A 27,297-nucleotide genomic window follows, 5' to 3' on the forward strand; every position below is an offset into this window, starting at 1 on the left:
CACAACCTCGCCGGACCAGATCGCGCCCTGTCCCTCCACCGCCCCGCCCCCCCGCCACCGCCAAGGCCTGATCACAATGCCCAAACCGCGGAGCCACTCTCGTAATCCAGCCCCTGGACAGCCTCGAGGACAGTTACCACTGCGAAGCAGCGAGAGAGGGGCGGGGCGGGCCGCGGGGAAGGGGTGGAGGGGTCTGTGAAAGGTCCCGGATGTTGCTGAACTACAGCCGCTTCCAGAGGGAGTAACTGGCGCAGGCGCAGGCCCGCAAGGCAAGCTAAGGTGGGGGTGGGGAGTTTTCCCTCTGGTTGAGACTGAGCTGCTGAAGCTAGAGGGGAAGACTTAGGGCGTAGCGGTGTGGAGACGGAAAAAAAGGAGCTTCCTGCCCAGGCGCACTTGGGACTAGAGAAGTTGGGAGCCGAGCAGGTTGGGAAGGAGGATTGGTGGCGGGAGAGGACGCGCGCTCCTCTGCTCGCCCTCTAGCGCGGGCGGACGGGACGCGCGCGCTCGGGAGCGGCGGTTGTGCTGGCCCCCGGAGCTGTGGGCACCAATCAACGGTTGCCATAGCAGCCTTTGACGTCATCGTGCGTGTGGTGCCCCTGCTGCCGGGGCTGGTGATTGGAGGAAACCCCGTGTCTGCGGAGCGTCTTGTAGCCTGTGAGCAGTAAGATCGAGGGACAGAGTCTCAGCCTCGCCGCCGCTGCTGCCGCCGCCGCCCAGAGACTACAGAGCCCCGGTCGTTCCGCCGCCACCCACTCGGGACACAGGTAAGGAACCCGGCCGCCGTCGCCTCGCCCCACTCTTTCCTGTCCCAGACCAATCTTCTGGAAGCGCGGGGACCAGCCCCGCTCCACAGCCCTCCAGCCCCGCTCGCCCTGCGGTAGCGGCGCTGGGCTGAGGCGGAGTCTCCGCCAGCGGAGACGGGCGGCGGCTTTCCTTCCGCTGGACTCGGGCGGGCGGCTCGCGGCTGCCTCGGGGTGCTTGCTTCCGGATCGGCGCCTCGGCCCGGACAGGCGCCCGTTCCTGGTTCCCCTCCCTGAGGGTGGGAGGGCGCCCGCACGCGGGATCCCCGGGGACCTGCTCGTCGCCCGCTCCCAGGGTGGCTGAGGCTTCACTCTCCGAGATCCGTTCCAGTCGTCGCCCCTGTGCCCCCAGAGTCCCTTCCCTCTCGCCTCCTCGCTCCCCTCTTCCGCCCGAGATAATGACTCGGCGGCTGCGGGCATTGCGGTGGCGCAGGTGAGGCCGCCCCCTCCCCGCGGCTCTCCCTGCCCCCCGCCCGCTCCTCGGCGCAGCCTCGGCGCCCCGCGCTGCTGCGGCGGCACCCAGCACCACCCCCCGACTCGGGCGGCGGCGCCGCGGGAGGGCCGGGCTTGGGGACCGCGTCCGGAGCAGAGGCCCGCCCGGAGGCGCCCGCCAGGTAGACTAGGCGAGGCCGCGCTTCGCGCGGGGGGGGGGGGGGTCACCTGAGACACAGCCGAATTTCCTGGATTCCGCGGGGAAGGGGGCTCGAATATTCCGCGGTGGGGGATGGGGGCCCCGAGCCCAGGTGGGGTGGAGGAGATGGGCAAGACTGTGGGCACGGCTGTATTAGGCCCTCGCTCGCCTACCGGGTGGGCTACACTGGAGGGTCCCTGCGCTCTGTTTCAGGGCGCGTACCCTGCTCTGCGGGGCCGGGAAGCCCGAGCTTAACAGCCGGCGGTGGCCCGGCTCGCCAGGGTGTGGCTCTGGCCCCCTCCCCCACCTGCTGCAGCTGTCGGGCTGCTACAGACTGAATGAGAGCACCCGCGGTGTCGGGTGGCGGAGGGGACGCCGGTGGGAGAGTTGGGTGTGTCCAGCGCCCGGCTGGCCTTGGTTCTGCTTCTGCGGGCGTCGTTGGCCTCTTTGCCCCCGGGGCAGGCGGCGGCTCTCTCGTACCCCGGCTCGGGCGGGGGCGCGCTGCTCCTCCCTCCAGCTCTGGTGGGGGAAAATTAACACTCGGCAGTAGGTTGGGCTCCTTGACACAGATCCGCCATGACAAAGAGGGAGAGTCGGGGACTTCTGCGGAGGCACAAGCTTGGGCGGAGCCAAGCAGTGGGGGTTGCAGATAGCGCGGACCCAAGGATCTGCGCTTTTAAGTCACGGTCGGCGGGTTTTCGGTTCGCCCAACTCGACGTCTTGACGTCGGTTAAGGGTTAAATGGGTGCGGCGAGGCCTGGGAGGACTAGTTATTATGTGAGAAACCCAATCCACTTCCCCTTGTACCCTAGGGGTTGGGGAGAAAAACCTTTATACTGGTTTTAGATGATTCTGCGTTAGAAGCAGCATTAATCTGAGAGCGTTTTTTGAGTTCTTGGGGGGAGAATTTGTTAATTTCGAGAAATGGGGGTGGAGACTTACGCGATCACAATTTTTAAATAGTTTTAGCATTGAAACACTGCCTTACATTCAAGGTAGCTGATGACTTGTTTGAATACTGGGGATCAGTTCCGATTTTTCTTTTAAGTTTTGTGGGATTTCCCTGGGAAGATAAAGGATATGGTATTGGTGAGTCAATTCCCATAGTGACAGTGGTTCCTCGGTTCACCTTTAATTAGTGTATTTCACACTGTACATTTTTATTTAAAATCATTTCTTATGTGGGGTCTCAGTGTATGTTTTAGTATCTTTGTGTTTTAGCACTTTTCAATTTTGATTTCTAGAAACAATTCTATGTGTAAACTGGAATAATGATATCGGAAGCACTGGTCACACTGACAGCACTTAATGTATAAATTTAGTGCTCACAGATGGTGAGAGATGAAGTTTCAAGACTCATGGGTAAATTTTGTTAAGCGGGTGTGTATATAACAAGATACAGCTAAATGAGGCCTTAGGGACAGTTATCGATTTTTAGTGGTTGCTTTGTATTGCTTTGTATTCAAAAAAATCTTAAAACAAGAAATTTGGTCATTCTTTCCAGAAAATTATCATTCTGTAATCAGCTGGCAATGTTACAGTGATCAGTGGAGTTGGAGTGGGGGTAATACCAACTAATATTTAAACTTAAAACACTCCTGAAAAAAGTAGGTTTTATGAAAGCAACGAGACGTGAAGTACACATTAAACTGACATGAATCATGATTCTGAAAGTATGATAGAAATGTGTTCTTCGTAGGCAGCGTTTTCACTAAAGAAAAGCTGCTTAATTTTTGATTACTTAGTGATACTGGAAACTGGAGTTGAAATTTTGGCCAAGTAAGGTAAGGGTTGGTTTTTAAGGTGGCCTCTTGTGCTTTGACTACACTTGAAATTAGGATCTTCTGAACAAAGAAAAGGTAATGGAGTTTAAATTTTGCTAAACTGGTGTTAATGGCTTTTTAAATTTACCCTTTGAAAGCTGATTCGCTATTTTTTTCCTCGTTCTGATAATTTTTGTATGTGTGAGGTTGCATTAAATTCCTCCTGTGAAGAATGTTCCATAGGCAGTCAGTCTTCCATGGGCTGTTAAATACAGCTTTTAAATTTTTTAACAGAAGGTATAATTTTGAGTCTGTTTGTTTTGGTGGAAAAAATATCTAAATGCTTGTCTTTTCTTTTCTGCAGGACATCCAGTCATGGATAAAAATGAGCTGGTGCAGAAGGCCAAGCTGGCCGAGCAGGCTGAGCGATATGATGACATGGCAGCCTGCATGAAGTCTGTAACTGAGCAAGGAGCTGAATTATCCAATGAGGAGAGGAATCTTCTCTCGGTTGCTTATAAAAATGTTGTAGGAGCCCGTAGGTCATCTTGGAGGGTTGTCTCAAGTATTGAGCAAAAGACAGAAGGTGCTGAGAAAAAACAGCAGATGGCTCGGGAATACAGAGAGAAGATTGAGACCGAGCTAAGAGATATCTGCAATGATGTCCTGGTGAGAATCCAACATTCATTTTAGCTTCACTCTACTATAGGGTCCTTATAATGAAATCAGTTTTGATACTGTCATTTTTTTTTCCTTTGGTTTTTCTTTTAAAATTTGTACTAAATGAGTCCCAAGAGACTATAAAATAGACTGGTAATGTTTTTTTGCACTAATTGAAAAGATTAGTAGTAGTGCCATTTCAGTTCATTGTTGGAATATTTGTGGAGTTAATTTTTTTAAATGTACATATGTGGATATAGTAACTTTACAGATCTTGATTTTATGTAAAAGAGATGTAATGGGAGACTCTTTGTAGAGACACAGTACCTATCCTCTGGATTACCCACTGTAATGTTAACGTAATGAGTCAGCCTCGCAGGAAGCACTGGCATCAGTTACTCTTGCCTCTTCCTGCGTTTAAGTGTTGGAAGTTAACTTTGTACATAGACATTCACAATAAGAGGTTATTCATAACTCAAGCTTGATTTTTCAGGTTTAGTCAAAGTATTTTACGTATTCGGTATCTACTCTGTTGAAACACTGCTGCCCTAAAAGCTTTAAAGAATTAAACAGTATGTTGTTTTTTGTTTTTTGTTTTTTTTTTTTTTACTTCTTTTTTTTTTTTCTTTTTTTTTTCTTTTCTTTTTATTGTTATGCAATTACAGTTGTATGCCTTTTCTCCCCATCCCTCTACCCCACCCCAGGTGAACCCACCTCCCTCCCCCCTCTCCACCCTCCCCCTTGGTTTTGTCCATGTGTCCTTTATAGTAGTTCCTGTAATACCCTCTTCCCACTATCCCCGCCCCCACCCCCCACCCCCGCCCTGGCTATTGTTAGATTGTTCTTAACTTCAATGTCTCTGGTTATATTTTGTTTGCTTTTTTCTTCTATTGCTTATGTTAACAAATGATGACTTTCTGACTCAGAAAAGTTTAGTCTGAGGATAAATTGGTGGAAGATTCAACCATTTAGCATATAATGTCACATATATTGATATGTTACCTATTTAATGAACCAGGAGTTTTGGGGATATTTAAAGTGCTGTTACTGAAATAATTCCCCTTATATAGCAGAACTTTAGATTACATGTTGGGTAGGACTCTGGTATATAGAGACAGATAGTATCTGAGTTTCTCTGGACGGGTTACTGAATCTGGGACTCAGTATGGAAATCCAGGTGCGCTATTTATTTGAATCTTGTTCATGGAAGAACTACTATAATGAACAAATATATAGGCTTTTGTCTAAGTTGCGCTGGCATTACGATTCATTTAACTAGTTTTTAATTACTAATAGAATAGCTTTAGTTCCTAAATTATGAGTACTTTTCTCAAATGGTATTTTCTTCAGGCTGTCTTTTTTTTTTTTTTCCCCTTAAACAATTTTATTTATTTATTTTTAGAGAGAGGGGAAGGGAGGGAGAGAAACATCAATGTGTGGTTGCCTCCTGGGTGCCCCCACCACCAGGGACCTGGCCTGCAACCCAAGCATGTGCCCTGACTTCAGGCTGTGTTTCTAAAGAACAATATTTTTTTTATCTTAATTAACATCGTCTCATGGCTCACGTCTTCTCTCTTTTGGGTGCATTTTTAATTGCTTTTATTTGAAATCCTTACACTGAAAAGATGAGAGAGGAGTTCTATGATTTATTGAGGCTAAATGACAATGCTTGTCTTTTATTTTATCTTTGTATTGTTTTTCAATATCTTATTTTTTTGGAGGGAGAGAAACATCAATGTGTGGTTGCCTCTCACATGGCCCCCACTGGGGACCTGGCCCACAACCCACCTAATTGCAAAGGTAATAAGAATATTTAAAATTTTTAAGTGATCGTGTTTTCTACAACAAAAAAAAGTGTTGGACCCTCCCAGGGTGGCTGTGTTCATTGGTTGGAGGATTGTCCTGTGCACCAGAAGGCTGCAGGTTTGATTCCCGGTCAGGGCACACACCAAGGTTGCAGGTTTCAGTTGGGGCGCATACAGGATGCAGCTGACATCTCTCTCTCTTTCCCCCCTCCCTGCCAAATCATTGAGTGAGGATTTAAAACTAAATAAAAATTAAAAACAATTACTACTACACTCCTTAACAATGAATAAACATAACAGTGGTTTAATGTATAAGTTTTAGGATTCTGCAACTTTTTTTTTTTTTTAATGTATTGGGATTTTTATTTTCTCCCTTGCTCTCTTTATTAACTGGTCCCTGTGTATATGTTATTGAATTTTGTTCACTCTCGTGGTTTTCCCCCATTATTACACCTAATCAAATAATTTTTATTTTGGTTTCAAAGAATTTAATACATTATAATTTGCCTTAAGACAAAAGTCAGTTTTAGGATTAAGGGGGACGAGGTAACATTTACCCTCTACTAACAAGCTTATTTGCTATTCCAGGTAGGTATTTGCATGTTTTCCACACTGAAAGTATAAAAGCTCCTGAGTATTTTCATAGGAAAGACCTTGTAGCAGTTTTAATTTTGCTTCCCTTTGGTTTCCTTATCAAGAAAAAAAAGTACTGCATAGGATCAGTGGATGATAATAAGATAATCTCTGAATAGCTATTTGTTGATAAAATTATTAAGAGGGTTTGATATTGGTCACTACCCTTGTTCAGAATAGCACTGGCTTATCACCAAGTTTGACTGAAATTTTGAATTTTGAAAGTTTAGGTAAATGAAAGTTTAATTCCTTTACTATACAAAAGGCTCAGAGAATTCTAAACAAGCTTTTGCGTCCGTCCTCTGTCTTTTCAAGAGTAAAAGTCTCGTTAGTGATCTTTGCATGGCTCCTGACTCCTAACGTGTACACAGGTGGCAAACACAAGGCCCACGGGCCAAATCCGGCCCTCCACCTTATTTTATGCTGCCTTGTTTCTGCCTGGTGGTGGCACCAACCTCTCCCTTAACTCTTAAGGAGCAGTTACATTTAAACAGTCCTAAAATTACATTCAGCCCTTTGAAGGCAACCGTGAGGCTGATGGTGAAAATGAGTTTGATACCCCAGTAGAAAATGAGTTTGACCCCCAAGTATTTGAGTAAATGAGCAAAAGAACCTCTTTTGGAAAAGAGGATAATAGAACTAGGTCAGCAGCACTGCTAATTTTCCAAGGCTTTTTCTGTTTCAACTTGGGAAAATTTGATATTTACAGATAATGTGGCTTTTTACAAGCAAGCCTACTGTCCCTGTCATCTTTTCAAACAGGTCATGTTGACTCTGGAAACATCTTGGATAAAATTCCTTTCCCCCTTTCTAGTAAAATGGAGTAGTAAAATATAGCAGAACTGATATGTCTTCTAGAGAAAAACATCTTTGAACTGATACTTTATAGTTAGTAAAAATGATCTTTTAATTATATTTTAAGGTCTTAACATATCAATTATAATTACTCAATTTTTCTGAACTTTGAGTCTTTTTTTTTTTTAATTTGAAAAATACACAGGTAATCCTGTTTTAGAATTAATGTTATTGGCTGGTAGTATCAGTAATGAACTAGACTCCATTGTACTGTTGAGCACCTGTCCAAAAAAATACCCTCTTTCCATAGGTTTTAATTAATACCATCTACCAGGCAGACAAAGAGTAGGAACCATGTTACTTTGTGTGAGAGTTGAAGAACATTACTGTGGGAAAGGATCACTGGCATATTCTTTCAGTATGGACTTCTCTTTATGCAAGAGAGCTTGGGGTTCTTCTCTTGCGTGTTAATTTGAAATTGCAACGTGTGAACTAACGCAATCTGCCTTTCCTGTCAGATCATAGACCAAAAAGCTCTCTTGGTGGTAGTGGGGAGGGACTTAACCTCCCCTCTACCAAGTTGGTTAGGGATCACTAACACCTCTTCTGCATAAATCCACAAGAAGCAACCAAAAATTGGATACTTTTGTCTTAACTGATGAAATGGAAAACAAAATGAGGAAATACATATTAGAAAACTTAATTCACATTCAAATAAGAATTTAGTGGTGTAAAAAGAGCTCCAGATTTTGATTCAGACAACTTTTCACCATTTAATACCTTCTTATACTAAAGAAATCACTCAGTCCTCTGAGACAACTGAGCTCAATTAGTGGAAATAATATCCACCTCATAGGATTGTTGTAGAGAATAAAAGTCAGGTAAAGCTCTTGACTACCTTCTGTGCCATTTGTGTCGGGTCCGGGGTTCTGCTTAGAAGCAGGGACAACAGGACAAGCCTGCCAATAATATTGCGAGGTCTCTTAACTTGAGTCCAGGGATGGGATTTAAAAGAGCCAAGAAACCTTAAAAACTGTATTTTCTGGGGCACAGGGTTTGTTACTGGCCAACAGATTTCCAAAGTTTCATTTAAATAATTGAGAAACTCCAGTATAAGGCAAAAAATGGCTTGCTTTTCCAGCAGGTAAAGGAACAAAATTGTGAGTCTTAACATTTCCAACTCAGTAACAGTAGTTTAGTAATAGTGATTCAGTTAACCTGACTGAATCCCACTTAGTTATGCTTCTCTGAACTTTTTTATCTTCCCAGGGCAGGTTTGTTTAAGGTGTGTGTTTCCAAGGCACTCGTTTTCCCCTCGTGCCCACAGAACTGCCATTAAGCAGGTGCAAGCTAGGGAACCAGGCAGCTTTTAGGTTCTTCCTAGTCTGAATATATTAATATGTGTCTTGGACTTTAAAAACATGTATAGAATTTTAAGCTGAAAATCACTTAAGTAGCCCCCTTAGTGGAATAAGGGCTTCTCGAAATAATTCTGTGGTGTTATACTCATCTTCATAACTAAAGAGTTTTCACAGTAGGTATTATTAAGTATTCCACTGATGAAGTATTTTGTACAGTTGGGAAGTCTGAGGTATATCAAATAGAAATGAAAGAAAATAAAGGGATGAGAATGGGAAGGCAGATGTTTGCTCTTGATGGGAAGGGGGAGAATAACCAACAAGATCAAGAATGACAGATGACCCTTTTTTCGGTAAAACAATACTTAAATAAGAACGGAATTCTTCCTACCTGTTCTAGTAACAGATGCAGATGACCTAGAGATGTTTGGTGATTAGATGAGCTATGAAGATAGTTAAAAGTTAACTAAGAGGAAGAGGTTAAAGGATTCGACACATTGGAATTAGAGTGAAAAATATGACTCAAATACAGAAAAAACATGCACACTTTGATCCAACTCTTTTAATGTACCCCCAAAAGAGGAAGAAATTGTAAGGTTTCCTGGCTGGTGTGGCTCTGTGGATTGAGTGCTAGCCTGCTCACCAAAAGGTTGCGCAGGGTTGATTCCCAGGCAGGAGCACATGCCCGGGTTGCTGGCCAGATCCCCAGATCCCCGTGAAAGGCAACCAACCAGTGTATCTCTCGTACATTGATGTTTCACTGCCTCTCTCCCTTTCTTCCCTTCTCTCTATAAATAAATAAAATCTTTAAAAAAATACATGTCCAGAGCTTGGCCATTTGCCACCACCTCCATACTACCACCCTGGTCTTGGCCACCATTCTCTCTCACCTGGATTATTAAGGGAAAAAAAATTGTAAGCCCATTTTTAAAGATTTTCTTTGAATACGTAGATCCACAGTTTGGAAATAATTTGCTAAACCTCCCCATAAGTGCATCTTTTGTGAATTCAACATAGGTTTCATAGGAACACATCTTTTCATATTTATCCATAGCATTTAAGTAGCATTGCATTTTAAGTTATTAGGTCAGTATAATGGCATAGCCTTGGAGACAAAATAATCAGGCTCTTAAATAAGAATGTAATTGCTGATAGAAGCTGAAGGGAATTAGAGAGTAGCTGGAAAACTATCCTCAAGCATTTTTAGGCCAAGTAATGAGCATTATCAGCGTTTACCCAGGAATGAAGAACCTAGTGTAAACTAGGTTCTCAAGTGAAATTTGGTTATTCCAACAAATTAAGTGAACATTTTGTAAAAGAATTGTTGCATTCTGCATCATGGTGTTGGAACATTAGAGGGACACAAGGTTACTCGATTTAAAAGCCTTTTTATATATTAATCCTGTTGTTCCTTGGAATTTGGTTTTAACCTATGGAAGACATAGGGACTTTTTTACCCTATGAATATAATACCTGTTTTTAAATGTGGTAAGTGGTCCTAGCACATAAAGGGAGCCCAGTATAATTTGGAATTAAATGTTATTGGACTGTTGAGATAAATTTGACCATACATTTTTGATTCCAAAATAGATGGTCTTTAGCACATTTATATTGGAGAGAGAAATAAGTTTTTAAAAGTCAATGTGTTTTCTGATCATTAAGTTAAAAAACTTGTCAACTAAAATTCTGATACGCCTTAGAATGATTTTTTTCCTAGAGTTTCTGAAATCCCTTTTGAGGTTTCATCCTGGTTCCCATAGTGCTTGCTTTATTGTGATGGTTTTACATTGAGAATAAACACTGCTCTTTCGGGATTTAGAATTGCTGTCAATTTCAGTATGCTGAAAGTCAAGGTTCATCATCTTCCTTTTGAAAATACCTGTTCTTTCTAACTACCTAATTTTAGCATGTTCTCTAGACTTAATTAAAATGACATATTGTTCCCAACTTGGACTTCATTTTCTGGCTCAAGTTACTGCTATGTTGACTAGGTTGTTCTTAACTTTTTACATTCATGTTGGTAACTCATTTATAGTGCCCACGGTTAAGTTATTTAACCATTCCCATTGTACCAGTAGTAGTTCTACTCCTTACTCTCCCACTCAAGCATGTTGGCAAGAGAGTGATATTGTAAGGATAAACGTGATTTATTCAACAAAAGCTACATAAAACTTTTTACTATATCTGGTGCTAGCTAATTCACTCAAACTTGCTACCTTAATTTTCTGTTTCCAGTTCTATGCTGCATACAGCTCTTATTCTTACCTTTGTATAAGGTAACTGCTTTCCATCTGCTCGATTCTTCCCCACATCCCCTATACACAAAGCCTTTGGCTCTAGTTTGGTGTTCTCCACTGTACCTCATACAGCCATTGCTAATTCTCATCTTTATGGCCTGAGAGGTTTTTTTATTACTCTGATTCAGAATTTATTTTAAACTTGATGTCTCAGTTGTTTTCACTTTAGAGAATTGGTTTCAATCCCTTCATTTTCCTTGAAAACAGGACCATTAACATTTGTGATAATTAACTTGTAAAGTACACTGAAGGAGTAGGATATGCTTAATATTTTTTAGGTGGTACAAATTTGAATTAGGCTTGAGAGGAACAGTGTGTTTAGCCACCATATCTCAGTAGTTCCCATTGTATTTGGTACATTTCTGTGCAATGGCCATTGTCCATTTGTTCTCTAGTGAGTAATTCCTTGTAATGATGAACTATTACCTGTGTGAAAATTGTTATGCAGTAGCAGTTGTCATTTGTCATTGATTTAGTTCTGCATTTTCTGTTAAAGTACGATGTGACATAAATAGTAACTTGGTACAAAATAATCATATCTTGACAGAATTCACTCATTTCTTTCTATTGACATTCTTTTGCTATTGTGGATTTGGGGGGCAGCAAAGCATGACTGAGTAGCTGATTTGTTATCAGTATGATCTTATGTGGCTTGGGCAATGTTTGTTTACATTGAAATAGATTACTAACACGTTTCAGTGAATAAGCATTTCTTTTGACAGAATTCATTGTGAGCCTTCTTCCCTTTTCTCCCCTAAGTAAAAATATACTGCAGTGGTATTAGCCATGGGTGGCAGGGTGGCAAGTTAATGTAAGTACAGCCCTGGTTGATGTAGCTCAGTGGATTGAGCAGGGGCCTGCGAACCAAAGGGTCACTAGTTCGATTCCCAGTCAGGGCAAATGCCTGGGTTGCTAGGGCCAGGTCCCCGGTAGGGGGTGCATGAGAGACAAGATGTAATTAAAAATAAATAAATAACCTCAGTACAGTCACTCAAATGTTAATCTAAAGAGTTAAGTAGACCAAAATAAGACTTTATCCAGTGGGTTGGCCTGTATATGCATATTTGTTCTCCTAAAACCTAGGAAAGATCCTATTGCATTAATTTGCAGGGTGTGCCCAGTTTTTGTTTGGTAAAGTTTTATTTGCTTGAATTGTATAATGACTTGGACATCATTAGAAAAGTTAGAAACATTTTTTAGTGCAGGTTAGTTTCCATCTTGCAAACAAATTTGGGGATCTAGGAGTTTTTAAAATTAGCAATATTACCAAAGAGAACTCAGTAGTGAGTTGAATGTTTCTCATCTAAATGATTATAAATGTTTTCTGAGAAAGACCCACTTTGTTGATCCAAGACTCATAAACTGTCGGCTCATAATTTTTTGCCGAAGGTGTAGAAGGGAGGTACTTGGACCACATTCATCCCAGGGACGCTTGATGAATATTCTACCCAAAACACATTACTTTTAAAATGTGATTCTGTGGAATTGACAGTTGAGGACAGAATTATATAGGCAGGCTATGTAGTATAGTTAGAACAAACAAGTTCTCAATTCAGTGAATTATTGAATACTTTCCTACCATGTTTGGAAGATGTTTGGAAATAAACCATCCCAAAGTGATCGTGCTCTTTGTTAAGAGTAATGACTTTTGCTTCCAGTTTCACCTTTGGTTGTTTCCATTTGATAAGGGGGGATTATCCTAAGACTGTTAATTTTATCAATTTTGAGATTTAATATAATAGAATTTTAATAAGCTGCTTAAAATCTTTTATGTATTGATTACTTGCTATTTCATGGGCTCTGTTATAAAAAAAATTTAATATTTTATTTTTAAAAACCCTGCTTTTTAAAAAATCTCCAATCTAGAGAGGAAAATGGGCATGGACACAAATAGTACAACAGAATGAGAAGGAAAGTATGACTGTTATGTTAGTTGGATATGGAAGAGCTGGTCTTGGACCTTTTTTTTTTTTTTTTTTTAAGACAGCTGATAAAATCTAGGCCCATACATATTATATAATATGCAAGTTACAAAACAATCAAAAATTGTGTTTTAAACCAAAAAATGATTTGTGATGGAAATAGTGAGAAATGGGGCCTTGGTTGGGGCCCAGGTCAAGGTTGATGGCAACTGTAAAGGGGACTCTTGGGGAGGATAGAAGGAAAATCCTCAAGAGTGTCGGAACAGTTTTAACAGTTGTCACCTGATACTCAGTATGGTTTTTTTGGTACTTTTTACCATTTTACTTTTAATCTTTAGAAGTGACATTTTGAATATGAGGTAAAACACTTGATTTTCCTGGGATTATTTTGCTAGCATTAAGTATACAGAGACAGGTGATTCCCTGAACCTGATTTAATTAAACACTTTTTAGTCCCACTTAGAGTTAGCCCTTTCACCCCGTTGATTTTTTTGAGAAACAAAACATTTTAGAACATTGGTGGTTTTCTATTAACACTAAGTTTTGTGCAGATCGTCTGTTTCATTTTGGGTTAAAAAAACAAAGAGCAAACACTCTAGCTTTCAATGGGAATTATAATGAAATTTAGGCTGGCTTTAACATTCTTTAAACACCAGGGATAATGTACTTGGCTTTACCAGATTTACTGATTTTTTAAAAAGTTAAGTGGAGAAGATTTACCATCTGTTATTAATGGGAAATGGTTATTAATTAAGTGATGGGTCAGTCTTTTATGATTCCATTCATGAAGTTAATAGCGCTGTTCCTTCATACGTGTGTGACCTTATCATTCATAGAACACTTAAAATTTTACTTTCTTAGGCCAACATTGCACAAGATAGTGGGCTTAAAGTCAAAATGTCTGCTAATACTTAATAAACTGATTCTTTATGTTACCTGAGTTTTAGCAATTTTGATGGAGCACTTTCTAATTCGTTGAAAGCAAAGGATGGTTGCTATTGAAGGAAAGGAAGCCATTCCAGCCACAAGGGGGAGTAAGAGACTAATTTCCAAATTAATGGATCCCTATTGCAACAAAAATAGCCTGCATTTGTTTTAGAATTTTTAGGAATCTAGGAAGTTAAAGGATCGGTGTCTTTACAGAATAATGTGAAAGTTCTGGGAAATTCCTCTTTGTGCCAAGGGAATTGTGAAAGACTAGAAATTTGAACTTTTCTTTCATTTTTACAGGTCAGGGAACTGAAGCTTAGTGGTCCAGTGACTTCCCATTAGGTCATGCTGTAAGCATTAATAATTTCTGTCCTTTATGGTAGTATTTACTTAATTATAGATTGAAACATATTTACTCTGCTATCATGTACAGTTTTAGGAATGATGGGTTGGGGGTTGTCAGAATAACTGGACTGTTTTAATTTCATTAAAAGGGATGATGACTATAGTTTCAGACTATATTTTAGGGTTCTATACTTAAATGAAAATAACAAGAATTACATTTGAGGGCCCTTGTGTGTTTTGTCATCATTTCCTTTTTAATCACTGGCTATTTTTTTGTGCATGATATGTATAAAAGTGGAATATCTGTTTCTCCTAACCTCTCTCCTCCTCTGTTGTGTTCATGGAAGAGGGGCCAGGATAGTATAGTCAAGAACAGGAATAGATTATGGAGGCTTTAGTCTTTCCCACTCACATACTTGGTAAGGTCAAGTTAAAGGAGAGTGTTATCTCAGCTACATTTTCAAATGGCAGTCCATTAATGTCTCATTAGTGGTTGATTCCTTTGCTTTGATATTGTGGGGCTATTTACTATTTATTAATGATATTTTATGAACACTTATCAAGTGTTAATCAAAATCAGTAAATTAATTGCTTAACATAAGCTATGTAACCTCTGGATTTATTCACAAATTTATACCACTTTAATCTCCTAATTCTGGTTCAGAATTCAATCCAGAATCACACTTTGCATTTCATTGTCATGTCTCCTTTTACTCTCTTTTATTCTGCACCATTTTTTTCAGTCTTTGCCTTTCATGATTTTGACACTTTCAACAGTACTGATAAGTTATTTTGTACAGTGTCTCTCAATTTGTATTTGGTGATTCCTCATGATTAAATTCAGATTGTGCATTTTGGGGAAGAATTTCTGGAATTGATATTGTGCACTCCTTGGTGCATCATATTAGGAAACACACGATATATTCTTGTTACTTACTCATTCAGATAGGACATTAGATATCCCAGCCCTATAACTTGTAATTTTCCTTTGAAATACATTTTTCGTTAGCTGGCTTCATGTATATTCTAATTCACAAGCCCAAATGATGACAGCACACAGTGCAGTGATTTGCATGCAAAGTGGCAAGTGGCCATTCATTAAATAAATAGTCCCTGACTTAACAATGGTCTGAGTTAGTGATTTTTTTTTTTTTTTTGACTTTACGATGGTATAAAAGCGATATACATTCCGTAGAAACCATACTTCGAATTCTGAATTTTGATCTTAGGCTAGCGATACGTGGTGCAAAACTCTATAATGATGGGCTGCAGCAGTGAGCCACAACTTCCAGTCAGGGATGCGATCGTGAGGGTAAACAACCAACACTGTACAAGATGCACTGTGTCACCAATGTTTTTTGGATATTGGGTCCTGAGCCCATGTAGCGTAGGCTAGGCTAAACTGGTGCTCAGTAGGTTAGGCGTATTAAATGTATTTTCAACTTAACTTTTTTCAGCTTACAATGGGTTTATTGGGATATAACCCCATTGTGTTGAGGAGCATCTGAGGAATAGTGGTGGTGGGGTGGCAAGTGTTGAGTGTATTAGAGACAGTTTCCTGGAATAAAATTGGAAGGGAGGTTTTGGAATTAGTGCTATAGTTGAAAAAAAGATTGAATGAGAGTGCAGGTTGTGATTTTGTATTTGAAACTCATACCAAAATCCAGGCCTCCTAACTTGGAAATTTACTCTGCACTGCTGCCTCAAACTATCCTCGCACCCTATCTCTGATGGGTGTTCTCTCTCCCTTTGCTGCCTCCTTCAGGGTCACTGCATGGAATCCTAGAGCTTATTCAAGCATTCAGGAAGCATATTATTGGGATATACCTAGTCTGCTCCTTGGCTGCTGTTTCTGAATATATGTGCTTAGTATAGTATATGTAATTTTTGAGCAATTTCTTAAGTCTTCTGAGAAGCAGAACATTGAGTATTTTTTATTATCTAACATACAGTATCAACTTCAATAATTTTTGTGTTTTATCTTAACCATTTAGAAGTTTGGTAGGATGATGAATATTTGATAGTTTTCAGCATGCTGACCTAAGATTTTTCTCCTTCCCTCTCTTAAGATAGTTGTAAGTTTCTGTTATATTTAAATGAAGCTTTAAATTATGCATATATTACAGTTCAGCCTGGGGTTTAACATTTGAGTGCCTAACATGTGCAAAATGTGTCTTTAACAGGCCAACAAGTAGGTTAAGAATGCATATGTATGTGAAAAGTTAGGCATGAAATCATAATTTTAAGTTATACTTGTTTTGAATAATAATTTAGATGTTAAAGAGAATAGGGTATTAAGTAAAAAATTAAAACTCTGACATCCCATCACATGAGAGGTAATAATTATTGGGCATTTTCATGTCTTGGAAATTTGCATTCTCTCCTTGAAGAACATACATAAGTGGGATCATAACAAACTATCCTGTCATGTCACTTTAAGGAAAAGAAATAGTATTTAATGATAAAGTTCAAACTTTGAAACAAAAATGAGAATTTTAGAAAACTTGTATGTGCCACCTTGATCTTGACAGCTTTTTAAAAAATTTTATGAATACAAAGTGATCTTAAGACCAAAAACTTAATATAACTGTAAATATGGAGCATTCATTGTTACTGCCAGTTTTTGTTTTTGTATGTATGTATGTATGTATGTATGTATGTATTTATTTAGTAGAAAGGGTACTGTGGCCATTTACTTGGTTGGTATGTCCCTTTTACAGATGAGAAACCGGGCCCAGGGAGATTCCAGAACTTAGTCAGGGTGACACAGCTAGTAGGCACTGACTGGGATTTGGATTTGGGCAGTAAGGCAGTCTTGTCTCCGTAGTCTGCGCCCTTTGCAAGTCTGATGTAAAAAGAATAAGTATCTTTTTGTCCTTCGATACAGAAAACTTTGTGTGCAGTAGTATTTCACTACTCTTACTAGTTACACAGATTTTAGATTACTTATCTAACCCAAAGTGTAAAGTATTCCTGTTCAGAATCCTGTATCTTACGTTCACGTGTAAGTAGAATACCAGCTGTGTCAGGAGCTTTGATTGGTGCTTTCTTGTTTATACTCTTCATTTAGACTTAATAGCTTTTTGAAATAGTTTTTATTTTAATCATTTTATAGTTGAGAGAATTAAGGCCCTGAGTGATTAGCTTGCCTGAGATCTCAAAACTGATAGTGGAATTCAAAGTCTGCCTAATTTTAGAGTTTATACTGTTTTTCTTACACAAAACTATTGCTCCAAGAAGTGCCACTGGTTCAGACAGCATTTTGGTCTAGTCTAATTGTTCCCTAAGATTTGATGTTTTATGTTTCCTGTTTTAGACTATAACCATACTAAAGGACCAGTGAAAGGTGTTATCACTAGAATAGAGACAGATTTTCAGTTTATAAACCTTTCATTAGAAATAATTTGTCCATAATCAGGATTGGATATTTAATTTCCTATTAGTGGAGGCAGGTTGAACCTGTCAGAACTAGATGACCTGTCAGTTTGTGTGGTTCCTGAATTTTTATACACTCTAAAGCAAAGCATTGGTGTTACATATAGACCATCTTTGGATCAAGGCATGTGTTATAAAAAACTATGGTTAATGTAGTCTGCCCTAGGTAGTTTGATTGACTTGAAGACGGGAGGGAATCACTACTTGACCCTGAATATCAATTTTATTGAGTTGGCCAAAACATGTTACTTTTTTTCTGTAAAATAAGACATTTTTCATTTTCACCAATAACTTCATTGATTTGGATATTTTAAGTATGTTGGCTGTCTTCTGCTGTTGGCTTCTAGTGGGTAGAGGCCAGGAGTGCTGCTGAACATCTTCCAGTGCATAAGACAGCTCCACAGCAGAGAATTTAAGTTTTTTAACTTAAAATAATTTTTTGATTATTTATTTTTAGAGAGAGGGGAAGGGAGGGAGAGAAACATCAGTGTGTGGTTGCCTCCCACGTGCCCCCTCTGGGGACCCAACCCACAACCCAGGCATGCGCCCTGACTGGGAATCGAACCAATGACCCTCTGGTTCACAGGCTGGCACTCAATCCACTGAGCCACACCAGCCTGTGCTGATAAGTATTTTTTTAAATGCATGCTGATATAACAGCTGTCACAAACAGTCTAATAAAATTGTTTCTAATAATTTAAAAGACAGCTAAGCACTATTAGAGCCATAGGAAAACGTTAAGGGACTTCTTGACCAACCCATTTTGAATGTGGTAGAGAGAAAAATCTATTATCACTAAGACCTCAAGCTTCACATAATTTTCTTTTACCTGTTGATTAGACTAAGTAGGGTTCAAATCATGTGTTTAGCTCTGGGTTATGAACCATTTACAGAGAGGTATTGGATGTGGGCTTTGGAATATGCATCAACTCTAATTCAACAAATTAATCTTAGGTATTTTTGAAAAGGTTAGCCATGATATCTTTAAAAGACAGTGGCTGTGTTTTTAAAAAAAATTTAAATTGCTTTAGAAAATACTGTGAATTTCTAAGTCAAATTACATTTGAGCAAGATTCATACTGGTGAATTTTGTAGCTTCAGTTCCGTGAGTGAGTGTAAGATGTTTATAAATACTGTGTTTGACTTAACCTTTTCTGTTGTAAATTACATTTGGATTAGAAAGTTAATATACAATATTATGTGAATAATTTTACAAATGGAAGGGACATCAGTAGTCAACCCAACCTTTGTTGAAGTTGTAACAGGCCTTATCCACACTTCTTACAGAATGCTCTGTGTCCCTTTTAAGTTCAGATTTTTACAGTGTCCCCGAGTCATCATCGCATTCATTGTACTAAGGTAGATGAATGAAATTTAGGAAATTGCATTGTATGCTTGGTAGGATATTCTCAAGTTTTTGTATATCTCGAAAATAGCTATTAGTCCTTTCTCCCATTTTCTATTTTCTTTGCTCCCAGTGTTTTTTTCTCATCACTGCTGCTTTCTGATAAGTAGTACTTTCTTTTTTTCCCCTTTGTTCTTATTCTACCTATATTTGCCTCTTTTTTCTAGCTTCCAAATCCAGAAAATTGAACTTTTATTTTTCTTTGGTCAGTTTGACAAATTAACATTGTCACATGTTTAGTCTTACAATTAACTTAATTCAGTGACCTCTTTATCTTCCATATCTTTCATTAGAATTTAATGAGGCCATCTGATTTATGAATATTCTTTACAGAATATCCAAGTGATTCTTTCATTTCTCAATAAAATCTTTATAAGAAGAGTAGAACTCACTGTTCACCTGGGTATCCTATTCCAAGCTTGGACCATTCATACAAGTTTTCTCATATGGAGCAAACATCTGCCTCTTGCTAAACCTAACTAATCTTGTCTTCTGGAGTCATTCATACACAGTTTTTCAAATCTTCATGGCAGTTTGTAGTTTCCTTATCGTTCTTGTTTGCTTTCCTGGATACTCTCCAGTTTGAAAATGCCTGTCTTGGTACATTTAAAACAATAACAACAACAATACACTCTAGATTTGGTCTTGTCTGCCCAGCGTAGAACAGAATCATTTCCTTTAACATCCTAATTTTATTAATATCTTGGAATCGCATCCTTTTTAGTAGACATGTATCATCCAGAGAAAATGTAAGAATGGTAGTACAGGTCAGATTGCCTAGTTGGAATTGTATCTTCGCAAGTTAGTTGTGGTTTTAAACAGTGCATTATATTGCTGGCCTTATAAGATAGAAATCATTGTAATTTCTGCCTCATAGGTAAAGTTATGGAAGGGTCAAATTAAATAATCCATAAAAATGCTTAATTGAAGTGTCAAAAATGTCATGTTTGTTATTGAAATAATGTTATGATTATTTTTCTGATTTGACTATTACATTACAAACCAATCAAAATCTAGTGACTAAAACAGTGATTTGTTCTTGTGATTCTGTGACTTGCCTAGACTCTGCTGGCCTATTCTTCACATAGTATAGGTTGAGGTCACTCATTGTTCTGCATTCGGCAGGGGCTGAAATAACCAAGTGGCTTCACTTGATAGCATCTACCATGACTGGAGCTGACTTGGCCTTTCTCTCCAGCAGAGTAGTTCGACTTTTTGCTTGCTGGCTCCGTGCTCCAAGAGAACAAAAGGGGAGGTTGCCAGTCCTCTCAAGTTAGGCCTAGAACTGGAACTGCAGTCAGTTCCACCACATTCTGTTTGTCAAAGCAAGTCAACAAAGTGAGCCCCGTCTCTGGGGAAAGGAAATAAATTCTACCTCTTAGAAGGAGGAGGAATGACACTCAAGTACATGAACAGGGTTGACAAGGGAATTGGTGGAGGCCATCTTTGGAGACAGCCTACCACAGGTCTGTTCTTTCATACTTAGCTTTCTGAACTAGTGTGTTAAGTTAGTCCCTTTAATCTTTAATGCAGTCTTTCTTGCTTTTTATTTTTCTAATTGTAATGGTTCTTAGCATTATGTAATTGGAAGATTTGATAGAAGTGTGCCATTTTACCCTCTCTCAACTTTTATTTTTAATAGCTTTATTGAGGTATAATTGATATACAAAGAACGATACATATTTAATATGCACAATTTGATGGGTCTATTTTCTCAGTTTAAAAAAAATTATTTTCCACTTAGAGTTTACATTCAGTATTTTGTATTGGTTTCGGGTGTATGGTGTAGTGATTAGGCACTCTCACTCCACAAAGTGACATCTACTACTGAAATTATTTTCCCTTTAAAGGAAAAAAAAAAATCACTATTTTATTGTTACTTCTCCCCCTAATATGATGATCTCATTTTTTGCTTTAAATCAATTATAGGATATAATTATTAGCATGTTAGAATTAAAATTAGTTTAGATTGTTTTTCAGTTAGAAGTTTTATCTGTTAGAAGTGATTTGTAAACATGTATCTTGTTAGATAAAAATCTCTAATGAAATGAAAGGTTTTACTCTTCAGAACTATAATTTTCATAGTTCTGCTACTGTCTTAGTTTAGTTAAGAAAAATAAAACTTTTACTTTGAAGATCTTTGTTGTGAGGTGTTCCTTGAATTGTGTTACAAATGAAGTTAATTTTATTGTTTTCTCTGTAGTGGACTCTGGTAATTTCTGTTAGTTTCTGCTTAAGTCATGCTCCTCTAGAGTCCCAAAAGATTAACCTCTTATGTTTTTTCCTTTCTAACATCATGACAACTTTGAGCACGGAAAGCTTGCCAGCTTGTTAGAAAATATTATGAACTATCACTGAAACATGAAGTCTGTCTATATTGGCATATAAATAGATTGCACTATGGGAGAGGGGGAAGGGTAATAATATTCAGATGTATGAAACTTAAGTAATAAACTGAACACATTTCAAATTTTAAGTACTGCTGAATAAAGCATTCTGCTTTTAAGCCACAAATTCGTGAGTCTACTGCATTCAACTACTGTATTACTGGTGATGACTATATTAAAATTTTATAACTTAGGCTATTACGCTCTTAAGAAATACAGATTTCTTTTAGTTTTATAAGTGTTTTATTCTTATGACGACTTTCTTTTCTTCCCAAGTCTCTCTTGGAAAAGTTCTTGATCCCCAATGCTTCACAAGCAGAGAGCAAAGTCTTCTATTTGAAAATGAAAGGAGACTACTACCGTTACTTGGCCGAGGTTGCTGCTGGGGATGACAAGAAAGGTATGCTGTGTTTCTAACCTGTTTGTTGAGCTTCTATACAATAACATTATGGTAGTGGTCTCTCTCTCTTTTTTTTAACATTTTATTTATTTTTAGAGGGGAAAGGAGGGAGTGGGAGACAAACATCAATATGCGAGAGATACATCAGTTAGTTGCTTCTCACGTGCCCCCCACTGGGGACCTGGCCCAGCAACCCAGGCAATGTGCCCTAACTGGGAATTGAACGAGCAACCTTTTGGTTCACAGGCTGGCACTCAATCCACTGAGCCACAGCAGGCAGGGCTTTTTGTTGCTTTTTGTTGCTTTCTTTTTAGTCCTGAGGCTATATATCTGCTACTTAATGTTGGTATTGTAAATTGTATGCTTACAGAAAAGCCAATTTTGTGCATATGAATGTTTCATCATAGTTTTAAGAAACAGTGGTTACAGCATTATGTACAGCAGTGCAAATTGATAAAATATAATGCTGAGATGATTATAGAGTCATTTTGTCTTGACGTTGACCAGTAGCTAGTATGGCAGTCTGAAGGAAGCTTATTTTTTAAATTAAAGAATTTCAGTTAAGGTCGCTACAGCTTAATATTTTATAGGATATTGTTGGATGTTAAAGGTTTGGCTTGAGGGATGGAGGTGAAATGCAAGTTTTATCAGTACATTTTGACGTGTTTTATTATCTAGGGATTGTGGATCAGTCACAACAAGCATACCAAGAAGCTTTTGAAATCAGCAAAAAGGAAATGCAACCAACACATCCGATCAGATTGGGTCTGGCCCTTAACTTCTCTGTGTTCTATTATGAGATTCTGAACTCCCCGGAGAAAGCCTGCTCTCTTGCAAAGACAGTATGTATTTTACCTATTATATGGAAATGTAGTTATCTTTATTATTTGGGCACTGAAATGTACTTTTTTCAATCATAGGCTTTTGATGAAGCCATTGCTGAACTTGATACTTTAAGTGAAGAGTCATACAAAGACAGCACGCTAATAATGCAGTTACTGAGAGACAACTTGACAGTAAGTACATAATAGCATCAGTAATGGCTACTCTGGTTGAAGAGGTGTCATTGTATAGATTACTACAAGGAATATTTTTGGTCCTTTTTTTTTAATTAAATACAAGATCCTATCTGCTGTTAAGACTGGCAGGAAAAAAAAAACACCTAACATGCAGAAACTGAAATATTAGACCAAGGACCAAAAATGTACAGTTTCATTACTTAAAAATACATTGTTAAAATAATTTTGAACGGGTTTGATTCCCAGTAAGGGTACATACCTGAGTTGCAGATTTGATCCCTGGTCAGGGCCTGTACAGGAAACAGCCAATCAGTGATTCTCTTTCTCTCTCCCCTTTTCCTCTCTCTAAAAATCAATAAATACATCCTCAGGTGAAGATTAATAGTAATAAATAAAAATTTTGTAATTCATGGTTTTCAACTTTTAAACATGTAGGCCATTTTATTTTCTGTTCCAATCTCTGTGATTTCTTTTTTTATCCCTACCCTCCATTTTAGTCACAGAAGAGTTTGGCTTTTAGCATCGTAAGTGTACTGAAGTTCTAGTTTTCTTGACTGCAAATTACCTCCATATTTATATAGCTATAACAGGGGGTTGTTAACTTCACTTACAAAATTTCAGATACTCTGCAGATTCCAAATAGAAATCTATTTTGCCTTGTCTCTTTAAAAAAGGTCATGATTGTCTTTGGTGTACTCCAGACGAAAAAAGGACCAACCACATTGCCATTATCACACTGAATTGACAGTAGTTCCTTAATTATGTGAAATACCTCAGTACTGTTCAAATTGCAATTATCTCTATTTTTCATAAAATCTACACGTTGCAGTTTGTTGATAGATCTGTTTGGTCCCATAGGTTTTCCCATTCTCCTTTAGGTAAACATTAAATTTAAAGTTTGGTGAAAAAAATTATCAGGTATCTGCTGTGTGCCAGGTAAATAGTTAGGAATGAAGATTATATAGTTTAGGGCTACATAGTTTAGTGCTACTGGTTTGCTTTTTCTCTTGGGGACTGTAAATCATTTTACACATTTCACTTCGTTTTATTCTAGTCCACTGCCAATTTCCTGAACCAGTTCTGCATTCTAGTGTCAGATGTTCTCCACAGAGAGTTCTTAAGCAGTGTTGTATACTTGTTTATTATCACTAAATACTGAAAATTATTATAGAAGGTGTAATTAGGGGACTGCCTACAAACTTGTGAGATTTTTATTTTAATCAAGAAAATAAGCCATGGTTTCTTAAAGAATGACCCTTTTTATATCAAATAAAAGAAGCACTTCAATTTGCTAGCTAATTTTAATAATAGTTTTTTGTATTTTCTTTGTTTGAAGTGGCAAGATACTTGTCATTCTAAAAGTTAGAACCTGAGACCTAGTTACTATGTTGTATTGCCATCACTTTTTGAGAGGACCTGATCTGAAATATACTTTCAGCTAAATTTGGGTATCAGTGTAGCATAAAGAACATTTTATAACAAATGAGTGAGAAGAAAATTTAAGGTTGTGATTCTGTCTGTATTTACTGTATGTCTTCTCTTTGAGCCTTGGTAGTATCATCTCTTATCATTATAGGTCGAATTGATCTGTTACCTGTCACATAAGGAATTTTTTCCCAAACTCCCTAGTACTTGAGTTAGGATCTGGTTGACCAGATATTGTCAAGATTAACTCCAGGAAGAATATCTCATATCAGATTTTTTCATGTTTATAGGTAAAAATAATCTCCTTGAAGGTTATACCTGGAAAGAGATACTAGAAGACCATCTCATTTTATCTTACAAAATTCCCTCTTTAGTGGGAGCACACAGGCTTTCAGGAGTCAGTTAACTAACTCTTTGACCTGGGAAGAAATCTCCTTCCCAGGCCAGACATATATTTGGTTAATAAATAAAACTAATGGGTGATTTGGGAGATAGAATATTGAGATTTTTTTTCCACTTAGTTTTTCAATGTATAAGCAATATAAAATTTAAAGTCGTCTTGAATCAATTTTTATAATTATCTCTAAGATTATATAATGATAAGACTTATAAAATATTAATATTTGAAGCAGCTTAAATAATTTTTTAACCTGGAAAATCTGTAACATTAATGAAAAAGTTAATTGAATCCATAATTCTACCACTATGGGACAATTCAGTTTTTACCTCTTAGAAGATTTGGTTCTGACCATACTGGTTTGTGTTCAGCTATTTATTTTAAATCAGACAAATTCATAAAAGTGTGTTTCTCTAAGCTAAAAATATTAGAAAAGCTAAGTTTGCATTTTAGTTCAGTATCCTGGCTCTTGAATTTCATGAAGTGCGGAATTCTCTTCAGGATGGGAGTCTGAGTTCTACCAGGGGAAAGCATCTTGAACATAGGCCAGATGAGATGATTCTGGTTGCATTGCACTGAACTTGTACATCTGTCTCTCATTGGAGCTCTCATTCAGGACAGTCTAATATTCTGATAACTCTGCTTTCTCTTTACTTTCTGTGAGTAGCCAAGAGTTTCCTGTATTTGACTTTGTTATTTGAAGACATCTCTGCTTACCATGCTTACAAGATAATTAGGGAGAAAATAAATGTATTATATTGAGGTGTTTGTATCTTGAAATTATCTTCAGTACTGCCTTTATTCAGACCCCCCCAAACTGAAACATGCTGAAAAATTATTTCTTCTTTTTTTTCCTCATCCCCCCCCCTTTTTTTTTTTTTTAACCAGTTGTGGACATCAGATACCCAAGGAGACGAAGCTGAAGCAGGAGAAGGAGGAGAAAATTAACCGGCCTTCAAACTTTTGTCTGCCTCATTTTAAAATTTACACAGTAGACCATTTGTCATCCATGCTGTCCCACAAATAGTTTTTTGTTTACGACTTATGACAGGTTTATGTTACTTCTATTTGAATTTCTATATTTCCCACGTGGTTTTTATGTTTAATATTAGGGGAGTAGAGCCAGTTAATATTTAGGGAGTTATGTTTTCATCTTGAGGTGGCCAATATGGGGATGTGGAATTTTTATACAAGTTACAAATGTTTGGCGTAGTACTTTTGGTACATCGTGGCTTCACAAGAGCCAGTGCTAAAATTGCATCCATGTCTAAGCAAAGAAAACTGCCTACATATTGGTTTGTCCTGGTGGGGAATAAAAGGGATCATTGGTTCCAGTCACAGGTGTAGTTGTTGTGGGTACTTACGTTTTGGAGCACTTAGAGGGCTGTAGTAGAAATGGCTGTCCCATGGGTAACACATGTTGAACCATGTGTGTATCTGTGGAATACTCAGTCCCGATGTGCACACCTTTACAGCTGCCGAAGTGTTCCTTTAGTTGTGACCCAACTTACTCTGGATAAGGGCAGAAACGGTTCACATTCCATTATTTGTAAAGTTACCTGCTGTTTGCTTTCATTATTTTTGCTACACTCATTTTATTTGTATTTAAATGTTTTAGGCAACCGAAGAACAAATGTACAAGTAAAGATGCAGTAAAATTACTTGCTTGATATTCATTACTGTATGTATATCAAGCATAGCAGTAAAACAAACCCATGTATTTAACTTTTTTTAGGGTTTTTTGTTTTGTTTTGCTTTTTTTTTTTGTTTTTTGGGTTTTTTTGATACTTGCCTAACATGCATGTGCTGTAAAAATAGTTAACAGGGAAATAACTTGAGATGATGGCTAGCTTTGTTAATGTCTTATGAAATTTTCATGAACAATCTAAGCATAATTGTTAAGAACATGTGTATTAAGTTCATGTAAGTGGAATAAAAGTTTTACGAATGGACTTTTCAACTACTTCTCTACAGCTTTTCATGTAAATTAGATTTTTGGTTCTAAAACTTCTCTCAAGGAAATTGTACATTTTTGGAAATTTATTCCTTATTCCCTCTTGGCAGCTAATGGGCTTTACCAAGTTTAAATACAAAGTTTATCATAACAACAAAATACTACTACTAGAACTACTGTTCCTAACCACATCCCATGCTCCTCCCCACCACCCTCAACCCCCTGGAAAAAAGGATAGTTTTGGGGTGGGATTGATTGGGGGGAAAAAGGTAATGTGTTCGTTCCATTTAAAATTTTAGTACATGGCTTTTTCTAACTTCGGAAGTCACAATGTTCTTGGCCCATGGTGACATTGGGTAGCGTTAACTGTAAGTTTTGTGCTTCCAAATCACTTTTGTTTCTCAGAATTTCTTGATACTCTTATAGCCTGCCTTTCTATTTGTCGGGTGCACAGGATTACCTTTTTTAGCCTTTTGTCTTGTCAGCAACCATTCCTACTTGGTGGCCATATACTTGGGGGAAAAGGCCGCATGATCTTTCTGGCTCCACTCAATGTCTAAGGATACCCTACTTCCTTTGCTTGCATCCCACAAACTATTTCCCTCACCCTATTTACTGCAGCAAGTCTCCTTGGTTGATGAGGTTGTGTTACCTCCCTGTAAAACTGCCATCCTGGAAGGTCTGTCATTGGCTGCTTTAAAATCCTCCTCCTTCCTCTCTTCTTTAAATAATGGGGCTAAGTTATACCCAAAGCTCACCCTACAAACTATTTCCTCAGTACCTTGCAAAAACACCAAACAAAAATACCATTTTAAAAGAGGTGTATTTTTTTTTTTCTTTTAGAATGTAAGCTCCTCAAGAGCAGGGACAATGTTTTCTTGTATGTTCTATTGTGCCTAGTACACTGTAAATGCTCAATAAATATTGATGATGGGA

The 27,297-nt window shown here is 38.4% G+C and overlaps 1 protein-coding gene across 2 annotated transcripts; it reads left to right on the forward strand.

Annotated features, from left to right (window-relative positions):
- Nucleotides 1-275: 275 nt before the first annotated feature.
- Nucleotides 276-27,297, forward strand: YWHAZ (tyrosine 3-monooxygenase/tryptophan 5-monooxygenase activation protein zeta). 2 transcript variants are annotated; one of them, XM_024572102.4, is made up of 6 exons: nucleotides 276-764; nucleotides 3,559-3,863; nucleotides 21,443-21,566; nucleotides 22,245-22,408; nucleotides 22,487-22,582; nucleotides 25,296-27,297. In XM_024572102.4, the coding sequence occupies exons 2-6, from the start codon at nucleotides 3,570-3,572 to the stop codon at nucleotides 25,353-25,355; spliced, it is 738 nt and encodes a 245-aa protein (XP_024427870.2). In that variant the 5' UTR covers nucleotides 276-764; nucleotides 3,559-3,569; the 3' UTR covers nucleotides 25,356-27,297. The 2 variants fall into 2 exon arrangements, with proteins under 2 accessions (XP_024427870.2, XP_053785626.1); XM_053929651.1 differs by lacking the exon at nucleotides 276-764 and adding an exon at nucleotides 1,392-1,414.

This window comes from Desmodus rotundus, chromosome 8 (genome assembly GCF_022682495.2).
Source record: "Desmodus rotundus isolate HL8 chromosome 8, HLdesRot8A.1, whole genome shotgun sequence".
NCBI classification, from domain to species: domain Eukaryota; kingdom Metazoa; phylum Chordata; class Mammalia; order Chiroptera; family Phyllostomidae; genus Desmodus; species Desmodus rotundus.